This window comes from Lacerta agilis, chromosome Z, assembly GCF_009819535.1.
Source record: "Lacerta agilis isolate rLacAgi1 chromosome Z, rLacAgi1.pri, whole genome shotgun sequence".
Classification (NCBI taxonomy): Eukaryota; Metazoa; Chordata; class Lepidosauria; order Squamata; family Lacertidae; genus Lacerta; species Lacerta agilis.
In genome coordinates, this window is record NC_046331.1 from 37,380,919 (window position 1) to 37,397,598 (window position 16,680).

Consider the following 16,680-nt stretch of genomic DNA (forward strand, 5'->3'; position numbering starts at 1 on the left):
GTCAGTCAGAATGCCTTGATCATTTAGCATACTCAGTCCTCATTGGGCTGACTGAGGTGTCCCTTTCTTAATTTTTTATTTCTTACCAAATCCTGGGATTTCCCTGAACCTACTGATGTCCCTTTGTTTGTGTTATATAGTCAAGAGTCACATATTGACTATATAAGGATCCATAGAGAGTATGAGTTCCTTTAATAGTGGAGAAGATTATCTGTATAGGGTTTCCTTGGCACGTGTGTGCATATGTGTAACTATGAAATCATATAAGAGGAAATCTATTTTATGTGTCTAGGGCCCCACACGTACTATACAGTTAAAAGCAGTATCATGGAGATCCCTGGGAATAGTAGTTTGTAAAGGATGCTGAGAGTTGCTGGGAGGCCTCTATTCCCTTCACAGAGCTACAGTTCCCAGAGTGGTTTAACAACCAATCCTTCTTCCCAGGGAACTGTGAAAACTGTAGCTCTGAGAGGGAAATAGGAGCCTCCTAACTACTCTCAGCAACTTTTACAAACTACAGGTCTCAGGATGCTTTGTTATAGATTGGGGGCCTGAAATGTTAATACGGTGGTGGTGATGGCTTAAAGTTTTAATATTTGGGGTGGGCTTGGAAGTCCTCTCCTCCAGCAACCTGTCTGTTTCAGCAAAGCAGCCAACATTATTCTATTAGCTCACCTGGAACAAGGCTGAGGATTCAAGCACCTGAGTTCAAAGCACTTCAAGGTACGAGTCTGAATGTGTTTTATGGAGAAGGATCAGGGGAGAGGATTAAAAAGCAGCCTAGAAGAAACTCTGTCCAATTACCCAGGTGCGCTGCAGGAGTTTATGCAGGTTTCTTGGTCTGTCCCTGACTCACACCCTGGATGTAGGTCAGTTACATTACTTAGTTGGGCGGGCAAACTGGGTTAATAACAGCTTGGGTCTGTTGGAGATGAGATCACTGGGTTACTGGTTCATGGAAAGACAGTATGCAGATTTCGTTGAATTACCTTATGGGCAATTATGACAAATTATCAATGCTCTACAAGTTAAAGTATAAATGCTCAGGCCCATGCCAAATCAGTTGCATGGATTTCCAGCAATTCAGGCAACCTATCACCTGCCTAGCAACCTGAACAACTGTTTCTAAGTGTTCATGCTTACATTCCTTTTCATTCATTCATCTCCTGAAGAACTTGAATTCCACCCTCCAGCTTTCAGGGTTATGTTGGCACCACCATCAACCATAATTAGCACTAAGCAGGTTCCTGAATTGGTTTCAAATGGGTTTCTATTCCTGGGTAACACTGCACCTTGATTTGCATCTGTCACAAAGGACAGGTCTCCTGCTTCCACCTATTTCCTGCCAGTGCTATTCAAATGCAAAAGGCTACTTGGGTTTCCCATATGGGAGGTGTGACATACCTGACAAACTGACTGTTGCTGTCACTGGTCAGAAAGAGCCAAGGGTTGCTCTCTCCAAGGAGAGGAGAGAAAACCTTTAAAAGCTGAGCTGCCCTTGCAGCTATGGTCCCTCTCACCATCAGGGCTCCAGCCTGGATCTGACCATCCTTGCTGCCTACTTGTAAGTAGACCAAAAATACTGTCCTGTGGCGAATAGGCTAGGATTAGTCCAGCTATACAGCCAAAGCATTTTGATTTATTTTGCATTCTGTTTGACCTGTTGCCTGCTTTCCCCCACCATTTATTTCTTATTTCTTTTTTTAAAATAATTTTTAAATAATTATTTTTAAAAATTGGTTTAAAAAATTATGTATATTTCTTTTTTCAAGACTCATTTATTTCTGATAAAGTTTCATAATCCTTCTGCTGATATGTGTGTGGTTGCCAGTTTCTGGGCTTTAGGAAATTGAGGGGCCCCTGCTCCTGCCAACCTAGCAGTTCAGAAGCACAAAGTGCAAGTAGATCAATAGGTACCGCTCCGGCGGGAAGGTAAACTGCATTTCCATGTGCTGCTCTGGTTTGCCAGAAGCAGCTTTGTCATGCTGGCCACATGACCTGGAAGCTGTATGCTGGCTCCCTCGGCCAGTAAAGCGAGATGAGTGCCGCAACCCTAGAGTCGCAACCTGCAACTGGACCTAATGGTCAGGGGTCCTTTACCTTTTACCAGGGAAATGAGCAAGCTGCTTTGATCTCAGGAAACCAGTTCTGCTTTCCCCAAACAAGTAGTGCATTGGTTAGGCTGATGAGTGGAAGGTCCACTGGCTTGGACCCTTTTAAAGAAGTACAGGCAACCCCCCACTTACATGGGGGTTACATTCTGGACTCCGGAGTGCCTAAGTGAAATTGTGTAAAGTAGGGAGCACCCTCTAAAAAGCCTCTAAAAGCCTATTTCCCCCTGCTCTCCAGCTCTCTCTCCCCCAATCTCTTTCCAATCCACACCAAAATATCTGGGGACAGCTGGAGGGCAGTGGGAAAGCAGCAGCTGCTGCTGTGCAACCCTGCACATCAGCTGTTAGGCAGGGAGGCTGAGCAGCCTAAACAGAGCCCTGCTGTGTCTCTGGTCTCTTTAGGGTTTCCTCCACCCTCCTCTGCAGACTCTGGGGAGCGTCTCCTCATGAGCCATGAGGAACCTCTGGCCCTCCAGAAGTTGCTGAATGCCAGCTCCCATCAGCCCCAGCAAGCATGGAGAAGGACTAGGGATGATGGGAGTTGTGGTCAATCAACATCTACAGACTGAAAAGTTCCCTGCACCTATTTTAGACAAGAAGATAGTAATGGTTACCTCATGCACAACGAACACTCCATATCTGATGGTTCCACAAATTGAAACAGAACACTCTTCCCAGCACCGGATCCTTTCCCCTCACTTGCATCTGTTAAAAATGGGAGTGGGGGGTGGGACAAAGAAGGGGGGAAACCAAACACACGCATTACAGAACTGCAAGGAGCATATATTGGAGTTAAATGTGTGCACTTGGCCACAGATGTGTAAACACCAAACGATTGAAATTGGTGACTTAACAATTGTCTCCCCCACAAGAACCTACCATTTGCACCTCACAGTTTTGGGCATCACAATCGTGTCTGCAAGTTCAAAGGTCTTAACATTTGTAAGTGCTTAATTCAAATGTTTGATAGCTTAGAGAAAAGTGTTGTTACTCACCCCACACCATTGTGTTTAGGGGGGGGCATTTAATGTGTTTATGGGGGTACTTTATGCAGAACATACAGTGGTAGAATTCCAGATGGTGCCACTTCAGAGAGCAGGGGTTTGTTTGTATTTTAGAATCCTCCAGCCCCATGGCAAAAATAAAAAATTAATTAATAATGAACAAGACTTCCCTACATGTAGTTTCTCTCGCTTTCTGATGGGCTAATTATTCACACATAGAGGGTGGTGTTTTTCCCCCATGCAAGGATATAGTGAACCCTGGCATATGCAATGTGAAGTGGTACAATCTACCACCTCTTTCTGCACATCATGTAGCCTGGCTACAAGTAACATTTCCAAAAAGGTACATATACAGATTTCATAACTGAATTTAAATCTAGGCTCTTCCTTCTATTTGAAGATATCCTGATTTATATCTATCAAATGCTAATCGTACTTAGAGTAGACCTACTGAAAGTAATGAACATGACTAATGCAGGTCCATTAATTTCTTTTTTTTAAATAAGATTTTATTGATACATCAGAACAACAACAACAAAACAGAAAAAAACACAAATGTTTTGTTTTATACATTCTAGCTATTTTTGAAGGTGTTAGATACTACCTATAGAACATCTTGATTTGATTTTCCCTTAATGCCTTGCAAGTAAAACTTTGTTGGATACAACCACCCTGTTTGAAAGGCACTCTAGTCCCACTGGCGGAGGAAGAGGAATGCGGGGGGGGGAGCACCCCGCACCCAGCAGTGCGATCCCAGTAGGGTGCCATCACGGCTCCCCCCCTGCCCACGCTGGACGCCCTGTTCCTGCAGGTGGGGTGCCCCGCCCCCAGCACGCACGCCCCGCCCCTGCAGGTGGCGCACCACACCCCTAGGACGAGCGCCAGCCCCATCCCGCCTGCTCTCTGCCCCCCCCCCCCCGGTGCCAGAGCATGAAGCTCCGCCACTGGCTGGTCCAAGCCCAATTTAAATAAATAAACTTCAGAAGGGATGAGGGTCTGGAAATGGCATATCAGCAGACTGAATAGGTATTCAGGTGTCCTTGAGAGTCTTCCCACACTATGGTGAGGTGTACTGTATTGCTATTTAAATTAAAGTAACATTTTAAAAATGCATCCAGCCATATAAATTAGAAAGTGCAAACTTCTCAAAAATTATAAGCCACCCTCTTTTTTTGGCATTGCCACTTTACTTCAGTGCTAAAATAGATTCTTTTTTTATTTTTTAAAGAAAGCTTACCCCTTTTCATAATTTTCCTAGGTGGGTCAGTGTTTGGGGCCTTATCAGAGTAGTGTTTTCTCTTTAGAAGATGGCACTTCTCAGATATAAGGATGGCTGTCTCAGTCGCTGAAGAGGCGTGCCTTCTCTTGACCAAGCTTCCTTTCATGCTCCCTGCCACTGGGGTGGACTTTTCCAAGCCACTGTGGTCAGCTGCTTTCTGACCCTCATGGAGAGCAAAGTGCATTTCCTTGTCCATATTTGCCTGTGCAAAGAAAAAGGTTATTCATTAGAACTACTGATCTCCAGCAATGATGTTCTTCACAAGACCTTCACAGGTGTCCTCAAAAAGCACACCTGCACATAGCATGGAACACCTCTATTAACAATCTTTTTACCTTGCATCCTTGACAAACTACAGTTCTTAGGATTCTTTGGGAGAAGCTGTGACTGGTTAAAGCAGTATGATACTGATTTAAATGTAGAATGCAGATGAGACCCAAGAAATAACAAAGAACAGGGTTCTATCAGAGAAGAGAGCAGGCTTCATTGGACTCCCTGCTCACCACGGGCAGCAGGAAGATATTTTAACCCCCATTCTCATGGTGTTTCTCCCATATAGTGGTTTTTAAAATTTTCTTCCTGATTGCATGTTTCCCAGAGAAATTATCACCATGTATTGGGCAGCTGATAAACAAATAGTAGTTTGGAAATATTGAAAGGAAAATGAAAAGGTCAATAAACAAAATAAATCTGCTTCAGGGTGGTATCATTTCAGCCTTACAAGTGAAGGCTCACTTTATTCCCCCCTCCCCCTCCCAAACATACCCTGCATGTAGAAAAGTAAGATGTCAGGGAGAAGGTTTCAAACTTTGCTTTCTGCCCAACAAGCTGGTTCGCAATATGCAGTATTATGTTAATAAAATAATTTAAAAATATCATTAGTAGTTGTAGTAGTATGAAATGGTATGGCTTTGAAAAAGATTGACTACTTCATTCACCTGATTTGTGAAAATTGAGGCTACTTCTTATGGGAGTTAATAACATTCAAAATAGAGAATAAGCTATTGTTGAGGTTAAGCCAGGCTTCCTCAAACTCGGCCCTCCAGATGTTTTTGGCCTACAACTCCCATGATCCCTAGCTAGCAGGACCAGTGGTCAGGGATAATGGGAATTGTAGTCTCAAAACATCTGGAGGGCTGAGTTTGAGGAAGCCTGGGTTAAGCTTTAAAAGGCCAGGTTACCAGAGCCAGTCAAGATTTAACCTTGGCAGTCTTAAGCCAAGGTTGGCCATTGGGACAAACTATTATCTGAGCTTCATGGGGCCTTCCAGGCAGGGTACAACATAATGATGCATCTCATCATTATGTTGTACCCTGCCTGGAAGGCCCCATGAAGCTCAGATAAAGAGGCAGGGTACAACATAATGATGCATCTCACTTCCGGCGAGGACGCCATCGCGGGCGGTCGTGGGTCGCTTCGGCAGTGAAGCGACTCAGGCTGGCCCGGGGGTAGGAGCTCCGCTACCGCAAAGCGGGGCTCCGTCAAACCGCAGGTCCAGCGTCCCGCGGCATGGGCTCTCCAACGAGCCCGCTATGGCTCCGAACCCTTCTCCCGTTCCCCCTGTAAAGGGGGAGTGGGGGTGAAGGGACCACGGAGCCGGGCTGTGGAGGCATGCCCCAACCGGACCGGCGAAGCGGCGGCCGCCGCTCACGATGAGCGAGATCGTTCTACCTGTCAGAAGGAAAACAGAAGAAGCCCGTTGGCCGTGAGTACGTTAACAATTGGACTTATTTTTGACATTTGGCGCTCCGGGAGCTACGATGGAAAGGAAGCCCGTTTTTTCCCCTTTGGTGGAGAGAAAGTAACTGCTTTGATGGCGACTGCTGTTGCAGTGGTGGATACAATGTTTCGAATTTGACAAGTGAGACTGGTTAGACCCCTTTTGGGGGACCTAAGTTGGTGGAAATATTTCTTCTTGAAGTGGATAGAATGTAATCTTTTCGCCCTGACTCCAGGGAAAATGGCTGCGGAGACTTGTGTCTGAGATGGAAAAATACTGTGACTAAGATGGAAAAATACTGAAACCTGATACCCTATGCCCACTTCTACCATGTTGGGTTTCGTTTTCAAGCTGGTTTTAGACTCTGGACTGACTCACGATCAAAGGATTATTTTTTTGAACTTAGAATTGCTGAACCAGAAATTAACTTTGCTGAATCAGGATGACAATTTATATCCCACAGGAAAGACTATTCAGAACATTGTTAAAATGGAAGAAAACCTTGGCAGGGAGCTTAAGGGAATTATTGAAGTACGAAGTACAATGCTTTTGCAACTCCGAGAAGATGAAAAATCCTGCTGGGGTGAGAGACCCAGGATTAGAAGACAATTTATATCCAATTTCTGGGGTGAGAGCCCAGGAATGATGGGGAAAAGATTTATATATCTACAATTAGAAGATGAACGGAATTTTGAAGCAGAGATGCTGGAAGGTGATTTGTGTACCCTGATGCTCCCTGCAAGGACTGTTATAGACTGTGTCTGGAACTGTGGACTTATAAGAAAAGAGGACATTCTGAAAAATGGTCTTGGTGTAAGATGGAGAAATGTCTGGGGGGAGACCCTGAGATGGCGAAAGAAAATGGTTAGAAAAGGGATAGGGTGAAATACATTAAGGAAAAAATTAGGATGGTTTATTATGGTACCCTGAAGCCGGTGTGTTAAGATTTTAAGTTTTTGAACTAGAGAAGAGATATTTGAATTTCTTTATTAGCAGCAGTCTAAGTGAAAGAAGATGTATGATTTGATACAAGAAGTAATATGTTGTGTTATGTAGTTATATTATTAATTATTATGAAGTTATATTTGGAATGGATTTGTTTCAAGTTAAGAAGTGATAGATTATTTTGGAGTAAAAACTAGATTTTAAGAAGTATGTTTAGTTTTGATTTTTGAATGATTTAATTTAGAGATGAGAAGTTATTAAAGTAAAATTAGAATTGGAACCAAAGGAGAGAAAATGGGGGAAGTCACCTAGTATTGATTCGAACAAGAAAAGTTTTTTTTTTGTGTAAACAAGAAAAAGAATTATTGGTGTGATCTGTATTTGTTTTTATTATGGTTTGATTGTTGGGTTTGTGTTTGGGTTTGTGTTGGTGTATGTGTTATGTTGTTCTTTGTTTTGTAAAAACCAATAAATTCTTTTTTAAAACAACAACAACATAATGATGCATCTCCTTCCATCTCATGCTTCCACATAAAAATCTGGAGTTTGTATGTGACTAACTTATAATAGACTTTAAGTTAGTCCTGTGTATAAATGGTCCCTATGTTAGTCAGGCCCATTAACTTCAATGGGTCTGCTGGAAGTAGGACTTGTATTGGTGGGATAGCTCAGTTGACAGAGCATGAGACTCTTAATCTAATGGTTGTGGGTTCAAGCCTCACGTTGGGTGAAAGATTCCTGCATTGCACAGGGTTGGACAATATGACCCTCATGGTCCCTTCCAACTCTACAATTCTGTGATTCTAGGTGGGACTCAAAACAAAATGGTGCCATGCATATGTTCCTGCTCAGAGTTCCTGCCAGCCAGTCACACCCTTTCCCAGGACAATCCATTCCAATCTATTCTCCTCTCTGCAGTTTTCCATCTAACCCACCCACCTGATCACTTTTCCAGGTCCATTTAGCATGCTCAGCCTTCACTAAGATGCATTTTGGGAGTCTCTCATCCACCTATGGTTTTTTTGTACTTCAGCAAACATTGCAATTCCCCCAAGCTTGTCCACATTGCCCTCTTTGACATTTGGACTGTGCAAGGATCTGCATTTGGAGAATGAGTTTGCTATGTAGGATGCTTTGGCAATGATGCTGTGTTTTAGGAACCCCTTCCCTGCACCATGATGAAAGAGCAACTCTGTCCCAAAGCTACCTTGGCCGGTTTCGGTGATGGCCACCAGAGACAAAGCTGGTCTAATACATTTTGGCAACCGAAGCAGACCCCAAAATGGCATCCTCTGCCTTCCAGGTAAGAAGGCATCAGCAAAGACCTACAGGACGGCCTTGGTCCTGTATACCTGAAGGAGCGTCTCCACCCCCATTGTTCAGCCCGGACACAGATCCAGCGCTGAGGGCCTTCTGGAGGTTCCCTCACTGCGAGAAGCAAAGTTACAGGGAACCAGGCAGAGGGCCTTCTCGGTGGTGGTGCCCACCCTGTGGAACTCCCTCCCTTCAGATGTCAAAGAGATAGACAACTACCAGACATTTAGAGGACATCTGAAGGCAGCCCTGTTTAGGGAAGATTTTAATGTGTGATATTTTAATGTACTTATATACTCGAGTATAAGCCTAGTTTTTCAGCACATTTTTTGTGCCGAAAAAGCTGCCCTCGGCTTATACTCGAGTGAGGTGGGCGGTGGGGGCAGCGAGAAAGAAGCCCTTTCTCTCCACTCATGCCGCCACCCACTCTCCCCAGTCAACCATTCCTTAAGAAGCGTACAAGAACGGCGGTTCTTTACTCTCCCCAGGCAGCTTGTTCCATTCCTGAACTGCTCACATAAATGCAAACTTGGCAAAGGAGGAAGAGGAAGGAGCAGCCCAAAGGGCTGCTTTTGGGCTGGTCGTTCCTCCTCCTCCTCCACAGCGGCAAAGGTGAACCGGCTTATACTTGAGTCAATAAGCTTTCCCAGGTTTTGTAGGAAAATTAGGTGCCTCGGTTTATATTCGGGTCGGCTTATACTCGGGTATATACGGTATTTGATTTTTGTTGGAAGCAACCCAGAGTGGCTGGGGAAATCCAGCCAGATGGGCGGGGTACAAATAATAAATGTTGTTGTTGTTGTTGTTGTTGTTGTTGTTGTTGTTGTTGTTGTTGTTGTTGTTATCAGGAACAAGGTGGGGGAGAAAGATTGACATTGGGAACTGCTGCCCTGGTAAATGCTGCTGCCTGAGGAAGTCACCTCACTTTGCCTCATGAGTGGGCCAGCCCTGATCAGAGGTGACTACCAGAGAATGGTGATGAGGTAGGGGTCCTTTTGTTTCCAAGGAACAGTACTCACCGCTGTAAGGGAGAGTATAAATTAAACTGCCTCTCAACTCAAGCCCTAAAATGCAATTCAGTGCTTCAAAACAATCAAATCACCCTGCAGAAAAAGCTACACATCCCCCAAAATCAGGCATAAGGTTGCAGAGCCATCCCTAATTCTAAACAGAACTTCTGCAACATCTTGCCTGTACAGCATCTTGCTCTCAATTTGTCGTGAGACAACTGAAGCAGGCAGGGTGAGCAACAAATGACTTCAATAGAAAAACAACCCTGCTGCAAAAGTACCAGGGGCAGACTTGGGTAATCTTTTGTAACAGATTGTGCGTGGCCAAAATTTAGCATCCCCAAATGGATCTTCTCAATTATGGATCTTCTTAATTTTGCACCCTCTCGGTGCCCTTTGGGGTGGGTGGGTGGGTGGGACTGGCAGCACAGCACTAAACCCGGTGCTGTAAGTACAGGTAAAGCAGTAAATACACTAAGCAGTAAAAAAGTTTAAGGGTTGCATTCCCTGACAGGGCCACAGCCAGGTGGAGCAATGACTGTAAAGTTTGTTGTTGTTGTTGTTGTTCAGTCGTTCAGTCGTGTCCGACTCTTCGTGACCCCATGGACCAGAGCACGCCAGGCACGCCTATCCTTCACTGCCTCCCGCAGTTTGGCCAAACTCATGTTAGTAGCTTATGTAAAGTTTACCTTTATACAATAGGCTAGCTTCTATACCCACCCACTCACGCCTCTCTCTGTCCTCCATCCAGACAAGCAAGAGGCATAATCAGAGTTCAACAACAATGTTCCAGCCAGGCAAAAACACTCAAGGAAGGTTTGAAGCAGGGCTGCCCAGTGGGCAGAGTACCAAGGGCCAGACAGAGTAGGCAAATACAATGGCTGTTCTATCTCGCCAGCCCAAAGACACAAGATCAGTTCTTTGCAGCCCAATAAATCCATACAAAGCCTGTTCTGAAATCATAGATAATACTTTCTGGTCAAGGTATTGAAAGGAGAACATCCATCCATCTATCTATCTATCTATCTATCTATCTATCTATCTATTGCACACATGTCCAGCTTGGACATTTCCCAGAAGCACCTGGCTGTGGGGGGACTTGGGTACTATGGCACCCTCATTCATCTTGCTGCCTTCCCAAAGGCAGGTAAGGAACCCCCTCCCCTTAGGAAGGAGGCACAAGGATTTTGACAGGGTCCTAGAGCCCTCCCTCCTCCTTACAAAGCTGGGAAAGCACAAACCAGGCTTTGGGAAGGAGGCGGGAGGTCTCTAGGACCATTTGGGTCTGATCTATCAGCCAGACTCTTCTTAAGTTTTAAAAAATGAGACCCAGTCTAATGAGTCTCTTCAACCCCAACCTTTCTGCCAAGGTTTTCCCTAATGACTGGCTGCAATTCTCAAATGAGCGTCAGAGAACCCCCATGTGCCTTGCTAATAAAATCTCAGGGTGGTCAGCGGCATGCACTCATGCACCAGGCCAATGACCCTACCCACTCCCCCCAGCAGCAAACTGCACCCCCACCTCCCCTCCCCCACCAAATATTAACATACAAGGACAGTACCACAGGCAAGTGTTACCTTGAGCAAACTTTGTAGGCTGTGGCTGGTGCCTTCAGATCCCACTGAATTTAAAAGGTTCCCTTTTAATCTAGAGTGACGGGACAACAGCTGCAGGATATCAGGCAAGTGTTCCTGAGCATCCCCCGGGACACGCGAAATTAAATTAAGTAGAAGCTGTGATATAAAACAAACAAACACACACACACACACACACTTCACTACTTAATTTGCACACATAAAGTCTTGCATTCAGTTCCTGGCATATCCACTTCAGAGGACTAGATCACATCCACACTATAAATTTAAAACACATTTGATTTAACGCACATTTAAAGCACATGACTTGCCCTAAAGAATCTAGGTGACTGTAGTTTCCCCCTCAGAGGGCTACGATTCTCAGCATCCTTAACAAACCGCAGTTCCTATAATTCTTGAGCATGAAATGTGCTTTAAATGTATGAAGCGGATGTGACAGCAGGTGATGGGAAAGCTCTACAGGGGCTCCAGAGAGCCATTGTCAGTCATGGCCGTCAATACTAGGCTATCTGGGCCAAGGATCTTATTTAGTGTAAGGAGAGAAGTGCTCTTTAAGCTTCCCTGCGGAACAGTTAAAGCTATGAAAAGCAAATACACAAAAGGCTGCTGCAATGCAAACTCATCTTGTCAATGCCAACAGGTTGATAGTCATACATTTCCTGTTTAATAGACAGACTCCTAACAAAACAAAACAATTTTCAGTCATCTGGGTTTGACCACAGGGCAGGGCAGATTTGACTTGTGTTCTACCCACACCATTAAAAATGTAAACACCTGCATCCTACCTGTCTTTCAAAGGGAAGAGGTGAGCATACCTGGGGTTATCCTACTTTTATCTACACAACCACATTGTGGGGTGAGTTAAGCTAGACCACATTCCCTTCTCTTGGACAAGCATTAGAACATAGTTCAAAGCTACACAAAGTGGGCAGGAATCTAAACCCAAGGTTCAACAGGATGGGCCAAGCCTGTGCATCCCATCTCTGAATGAAATCCCACAGAGGTAAGCATCAAGCTTAATCCTCTGCACCAAAGCAAGATTTGCTGTGTGCTTTTACATTCCAAAACGGGATCATCATACATTCAGAGCGAGAGAGCGCCAACAGATTCACAAAGATGTGAAAACCACTGGTTAAGTGCCAGCGTCAAGAGAATGCTGATTCATCTGAAAACTATTAACTGCAAGCTATCTCAGCATAAAAATAAAATCAGAGGCTGGAAAATTCTGCTGCTTTATTTCATGGGCTCCTAAAAAAATCCAATGCTTGCTTCTGTTGCCTTTTTGGCGCCTACCAGAAGCCATCCCCTCTTTCAACAAGACTTTTAAGTAGGGAGTTTTCAAAGTTTGCACCTGTAATGGAATTCTTTTAAATATATTTTATTGCATGTGCATTTGCTGCCCTGGGCTCCTTTGGATAATCACTAGCCCCTTTCCTCTCCAATCAAAAGGATCAGGTAGCAACAGGAAGATTCCTTTGCCCAAAGAGCAGCTGCCAGTCTGCATGGACAACATTGGGCTAGATCAAGGTTTCCCAAACTTGGATTTCCAGCTGTTTTTGGACTACAACCCCCATCATCCCTAGCTAGCAAGACCACTGGTCAGGGGTGGCTAGCAAGACCAGTGGTCAGGGATTATGGGAATTGTAGTCCAAAAACAACAGCTGGAGACCCAAGTTTGGGAAACACTGGGCTAAACAGACAAATACTCTGATCTGGTATGAGGTTGCTCCCTATGTTTTTGTTTCTTAGAGGCAATTCCTTTTTTTCTGCCCTCTAACTCAGGGATAGGGAGCCCAGCATCCTCCAGAGATTGTAAGGACTAAGGGTGATGCAACAATCGCTGAGACTGCTAGAGCACCGGTGGCAGAAAACTCACTCTGAATCGGACCGGACATGAGTTAGAGCTCAACGTCGAGCCTACCAAGTGCCAATGGCGATGGCAAAGAAGACTTTCTTCACCGCCTCTATTGCATCTGCAGAAAATAGTAGCGGGAGACTCTTTTAGGCGGTTCACAATTTAACGGAACCACCTTTACCATCTGGGCCTTGTAAAGACCCCAAGATCTCCTGCAATGATTTTGCAAAGATTTTTTTGCAGATAAAGTTGCTCAGATTCAGAAGGAGGTAGACACCACTGTGGGAGCAGGGCCAGGGCGGGAGAGTGCTGGAGCTCTGTCTAGTCAAGTTGCATGGAATCAATTTCAATCCGTTACCCCTGGGGATGTGGACAGGCTGCTTGGATGTGTGAAACCAACCACCTGTCTCCTTGATCCTTGCCCATCCTGCCTAAAAAAAGCAAGCCGGGAAGGGCTGGGCGATGGGCTTCACGGGGTGGTGAATGCTTCCCTCTGTGAGGGAGCGTTCCCAGACCCACTGAAAGAAGCGGTCTTTAAACCGCTTCTTAAAAATAACATCTTTAGACCTGGCCAATATGGCCAACTATTGCCCAGTCTCAAATCTTCCATTCTTGGGCAAGGTTTGTTGAGTGAGTGGTTGCTGAACAACTCCAGGCATGCCTGGAAGAAGTGGACCATTTGGATCCCTTCCAGTCGGGATTCAGGCCTCATCATGGGGCTGAAACTGCCTTGGTTGCACTGGTCGATGATCTCCAGCAGGCTAGGGGAAAAGGTGAGAGCTGTTTCCTAGTTCTGCTGGATCTCCCAGCGGCTTTTGATACAATTGATCATAACATCCTTCTGGACCATTTAGAGGAGCTGGGAACTGGGGGCACTGTGTTGTTGTTGTTGTTGTTGTTGTTGTTGTTGTTATTACAACTTCCATCAACCTTGACCACTAGCCAAGCTAGAGTCCAGCAACTTCTGGAGGGCCATTTCTCCCCTACCCCTTGTTTTGCATTCTCATCTCATGAGACTAAGAAGCTAACACCAACCAGTGGCGTCAATATTGCATTGCATGGGCCCAGTGCAACTTGCCACAACTCTCCCAACTTGAATTGCACAGTGGAAGCCTCATGTACACTGTGTGATGTGACCAAGTCACAGGGCAGTATGGGTTTCTCTTGGCTGAGATGTCTCCCAACTCCTTTTCCCTATATTCCTGAAAACAGCATTTGTGAAACCCAGAGGCAATATTCTGAATTGATCAAGGGCTAGAGGGCCAGAAACTTATTTGCTTCCATGTTACCTAAAACCCAAGACAAAGGGCTCTTTAACCTCCTCCCCACACTTTATTTCAGGACTGGGGAACCTGTGCCCCTCCAGATGCCCCTCCCCAGACAGCATGGCCAATGGTCATGGTTGATGGGAGTCCGACCATATCATAGGTTCCCCACTTGAAGAGCCCTTGCGGGCAAAGGGCTAGTACTGTAATCAACAGGCATTGAATTTGGAAAAGAGATTTTTCCCAGTCTCCACACTGGAATTCCAAGGTAGAAGGGAGGTCAGGTTGCTCCCCCGAATTTTATCATGCTCACTGAACACTTCTTAGCCTGATGGCAATTCTAAACTAAGCAACCAGCTAGGATGAGCTCAGCTTCATGTGTTCAGACAGAGCACTTCTGAAAGAAGAGTGTCACAACTTCCCAAACAGCCTTAGTGAAGAATCAGACAAGTTCACTGTGCTGTGCTCTGCGGACAGTCATCCAATTCACCCAAAGGCTACTTTTATCATTAAATGCAGCAATGAATAGTCTCCTTCAAACAATGCACTGTCACCAATGCAACTTTGGAAAAGGAACGTTATCAGTTCATTGCAGCGTTGTGCTGAGGAACAGCACCGAAATGAGACACACCGGTACAAAAACAGTACATAGCACAATGACAGCACATAAGGCAATGGTTTGTCAGGGAGGCAGAGGGAAAGGGACATGCCAAGATACAAAAGTTGGCATATTATATATCACCTTACCAAGAAAAGGAAGTTAATTTTAAAACCAGTTGCAAAATTGCTCCAGGGGCTGCCAAGAAGAAAAGAAGAAGTGGTGGGTTGGTGACATCAGAGTCACTAGCCAACTGGCAGCCTTCCTCCCCACAGCCAGCTTTGCCCAGTTCAGCCTGAATCATGCCAAAAACCTTGTGCAACTGGTTTCTCAAAGTTCATCCCAGGGAGGAAAATTGTGTGCACTTGATGGCACCAACTTCACCATAATTAAGCTAGCTCTACCCCTTTTTAAATCTTACAACATGATGACATGACTTGGCTTAGAAGTTTAAGATGACAGCTGACAAAAAGTGGGCTAAAAAACATGATTATGGCTGTTTTTTTATTTATACAATACCATTAGGGAGATGGATGCAGAGGGTAGACGCAGGAGCAATATGCAATTACTTTAGAAACCCATGGGCAATATACGTGAGGCATGAGAACTATGGGTTTATGCTAAGTACTTCAAGGGAAAGGTAGGTTTTGAAGAAGGAGCTGATGGGGAAAAGGTGGAGTCATGCAGGGCAACCAGGATACAGTTGCAAGTAAGGGGAACTTGCAAAGGGAGAACGTCACAAAGATCCATGCCAACTTCACCACCAATCCCTGAAGCAGTTTTGAAAAATATTATTGATGAAGTGGTAGGGATCAAAGTTGAAATGAACACCCTACATTTTTTTTAAAATGAGCATGGTGCAAAAGGGGCAAGACCAATGGCTGAACAAACATCTGATTTGCTATTTTGCCTGTCTGTCATGTGCACTGCGAAGGACCCGGTGTGACCTGTCCATCACAGCACCACCGATGTGCTTGGCAACTTCATATGGCAGCAAGATGATGACAGTTCCCTGCTCCAAAATAACATACATAAGGTTCACCCAGACAATACAATAGTGGAGAGCATAATGAAGCACAACCACATCCCATAAACTGATAAACTGGTAAGCTACAGGTTGGCATCTTTTTTAAAATGGGAGATGGTGCTACGGTTAGAGATGTGGACATCAGATAAAAAAGATACATAGGACTCACCCTTTGAGCTTCTGATCTGGCAGTTTTGTTCCCAGCATCCAAGGCAAGGCAGAATAAAAACTCCTGTAAAGCTTCTTCTGTTTTCCCAAGTTTAACAAGGGCTTGTCCCTTCCGTAAGTGACCCTGCAAGAAGGAAGGGAGTCATCACTGCCTTTTCCTAGGCTCACCTAGGCTCACCTTTTCCTAGGCTCACATATGCAGTAAAAACACAGGAAATTGCCTTGTACACAGTCAGACCATTGTTTAGTTCATCAAGTTTAGTATTTTTTACACTGACTGGCAAGGGCTCTCCAGGGTTCCAGAGAGGGAGTCTCTCTCGGCCGTACCTGGAGACGCTGGGGATTGAACTTGGAACCTTCTGCATGTGAAGCAGATGCTCTGCCACCCAGCTACAGCCCTTCCTGTGCTTCTGGGGATACAGCAGAGAAGACCTATAGTTTGTGCACCAGCATCTTGAAGGCGGCAGGTTCACCAGCCCTGTTATACCACAAAAGTAGAGAAACCTTTTCATACTGAGGGCCACATTCCTTCTGCGGAATCTTCTGGAGGCCACATGACAGTGGTGGGCAAGGCCAGAGGCAAAATCATGCATACACAAGGCATTATCAGAGATCAAGGACAAATTTCAGCCAGGCAAAACCACGCACGGAGGGTGCAAAATAGGGCTGGTGAGGGCTGGAGTCAAGGAAGAGGAGGTGTAGCCTATAGAGACAGACAAAGATATCTAATGAGCTGCATTTGCCCATGAGCCTGAGGTTCCTCACCCCTGCCATACTAGGTCATCTGT

General features: G+C 45.1%; 1 protein-coding gene across 1 annotated transcript in view; it reads right to left on the reverse strand.

Moving 5' to 3' along the window:
• Positions 1-16,680, reverse strand: part of LONRF3 (LON peptidase N-terminal domain and ring finger 3) — a 32,440-nt gene that overhangs the window by 10,682 nt on the left and 5,078 nt on the right. The window contains exons 3-5 of the mRNA XM_033137842.1: positions 15,894-16,016; positions 4,353-4,596; positions 2,726-2,816 (exon numbers count right to left, since the gene is read on the reverse strand). Coding sequence (XP_032993733.1) covers positions 2,726-2,816; positions 4,353-4,596; positions 15,894-16,016 — 458 coding nt within the window. The remainder of the gene's footprint in view (positions 1-2,725; positions 2,817-4,352; positions 4,597-15,893; positions 16,017-16,680) is intronic.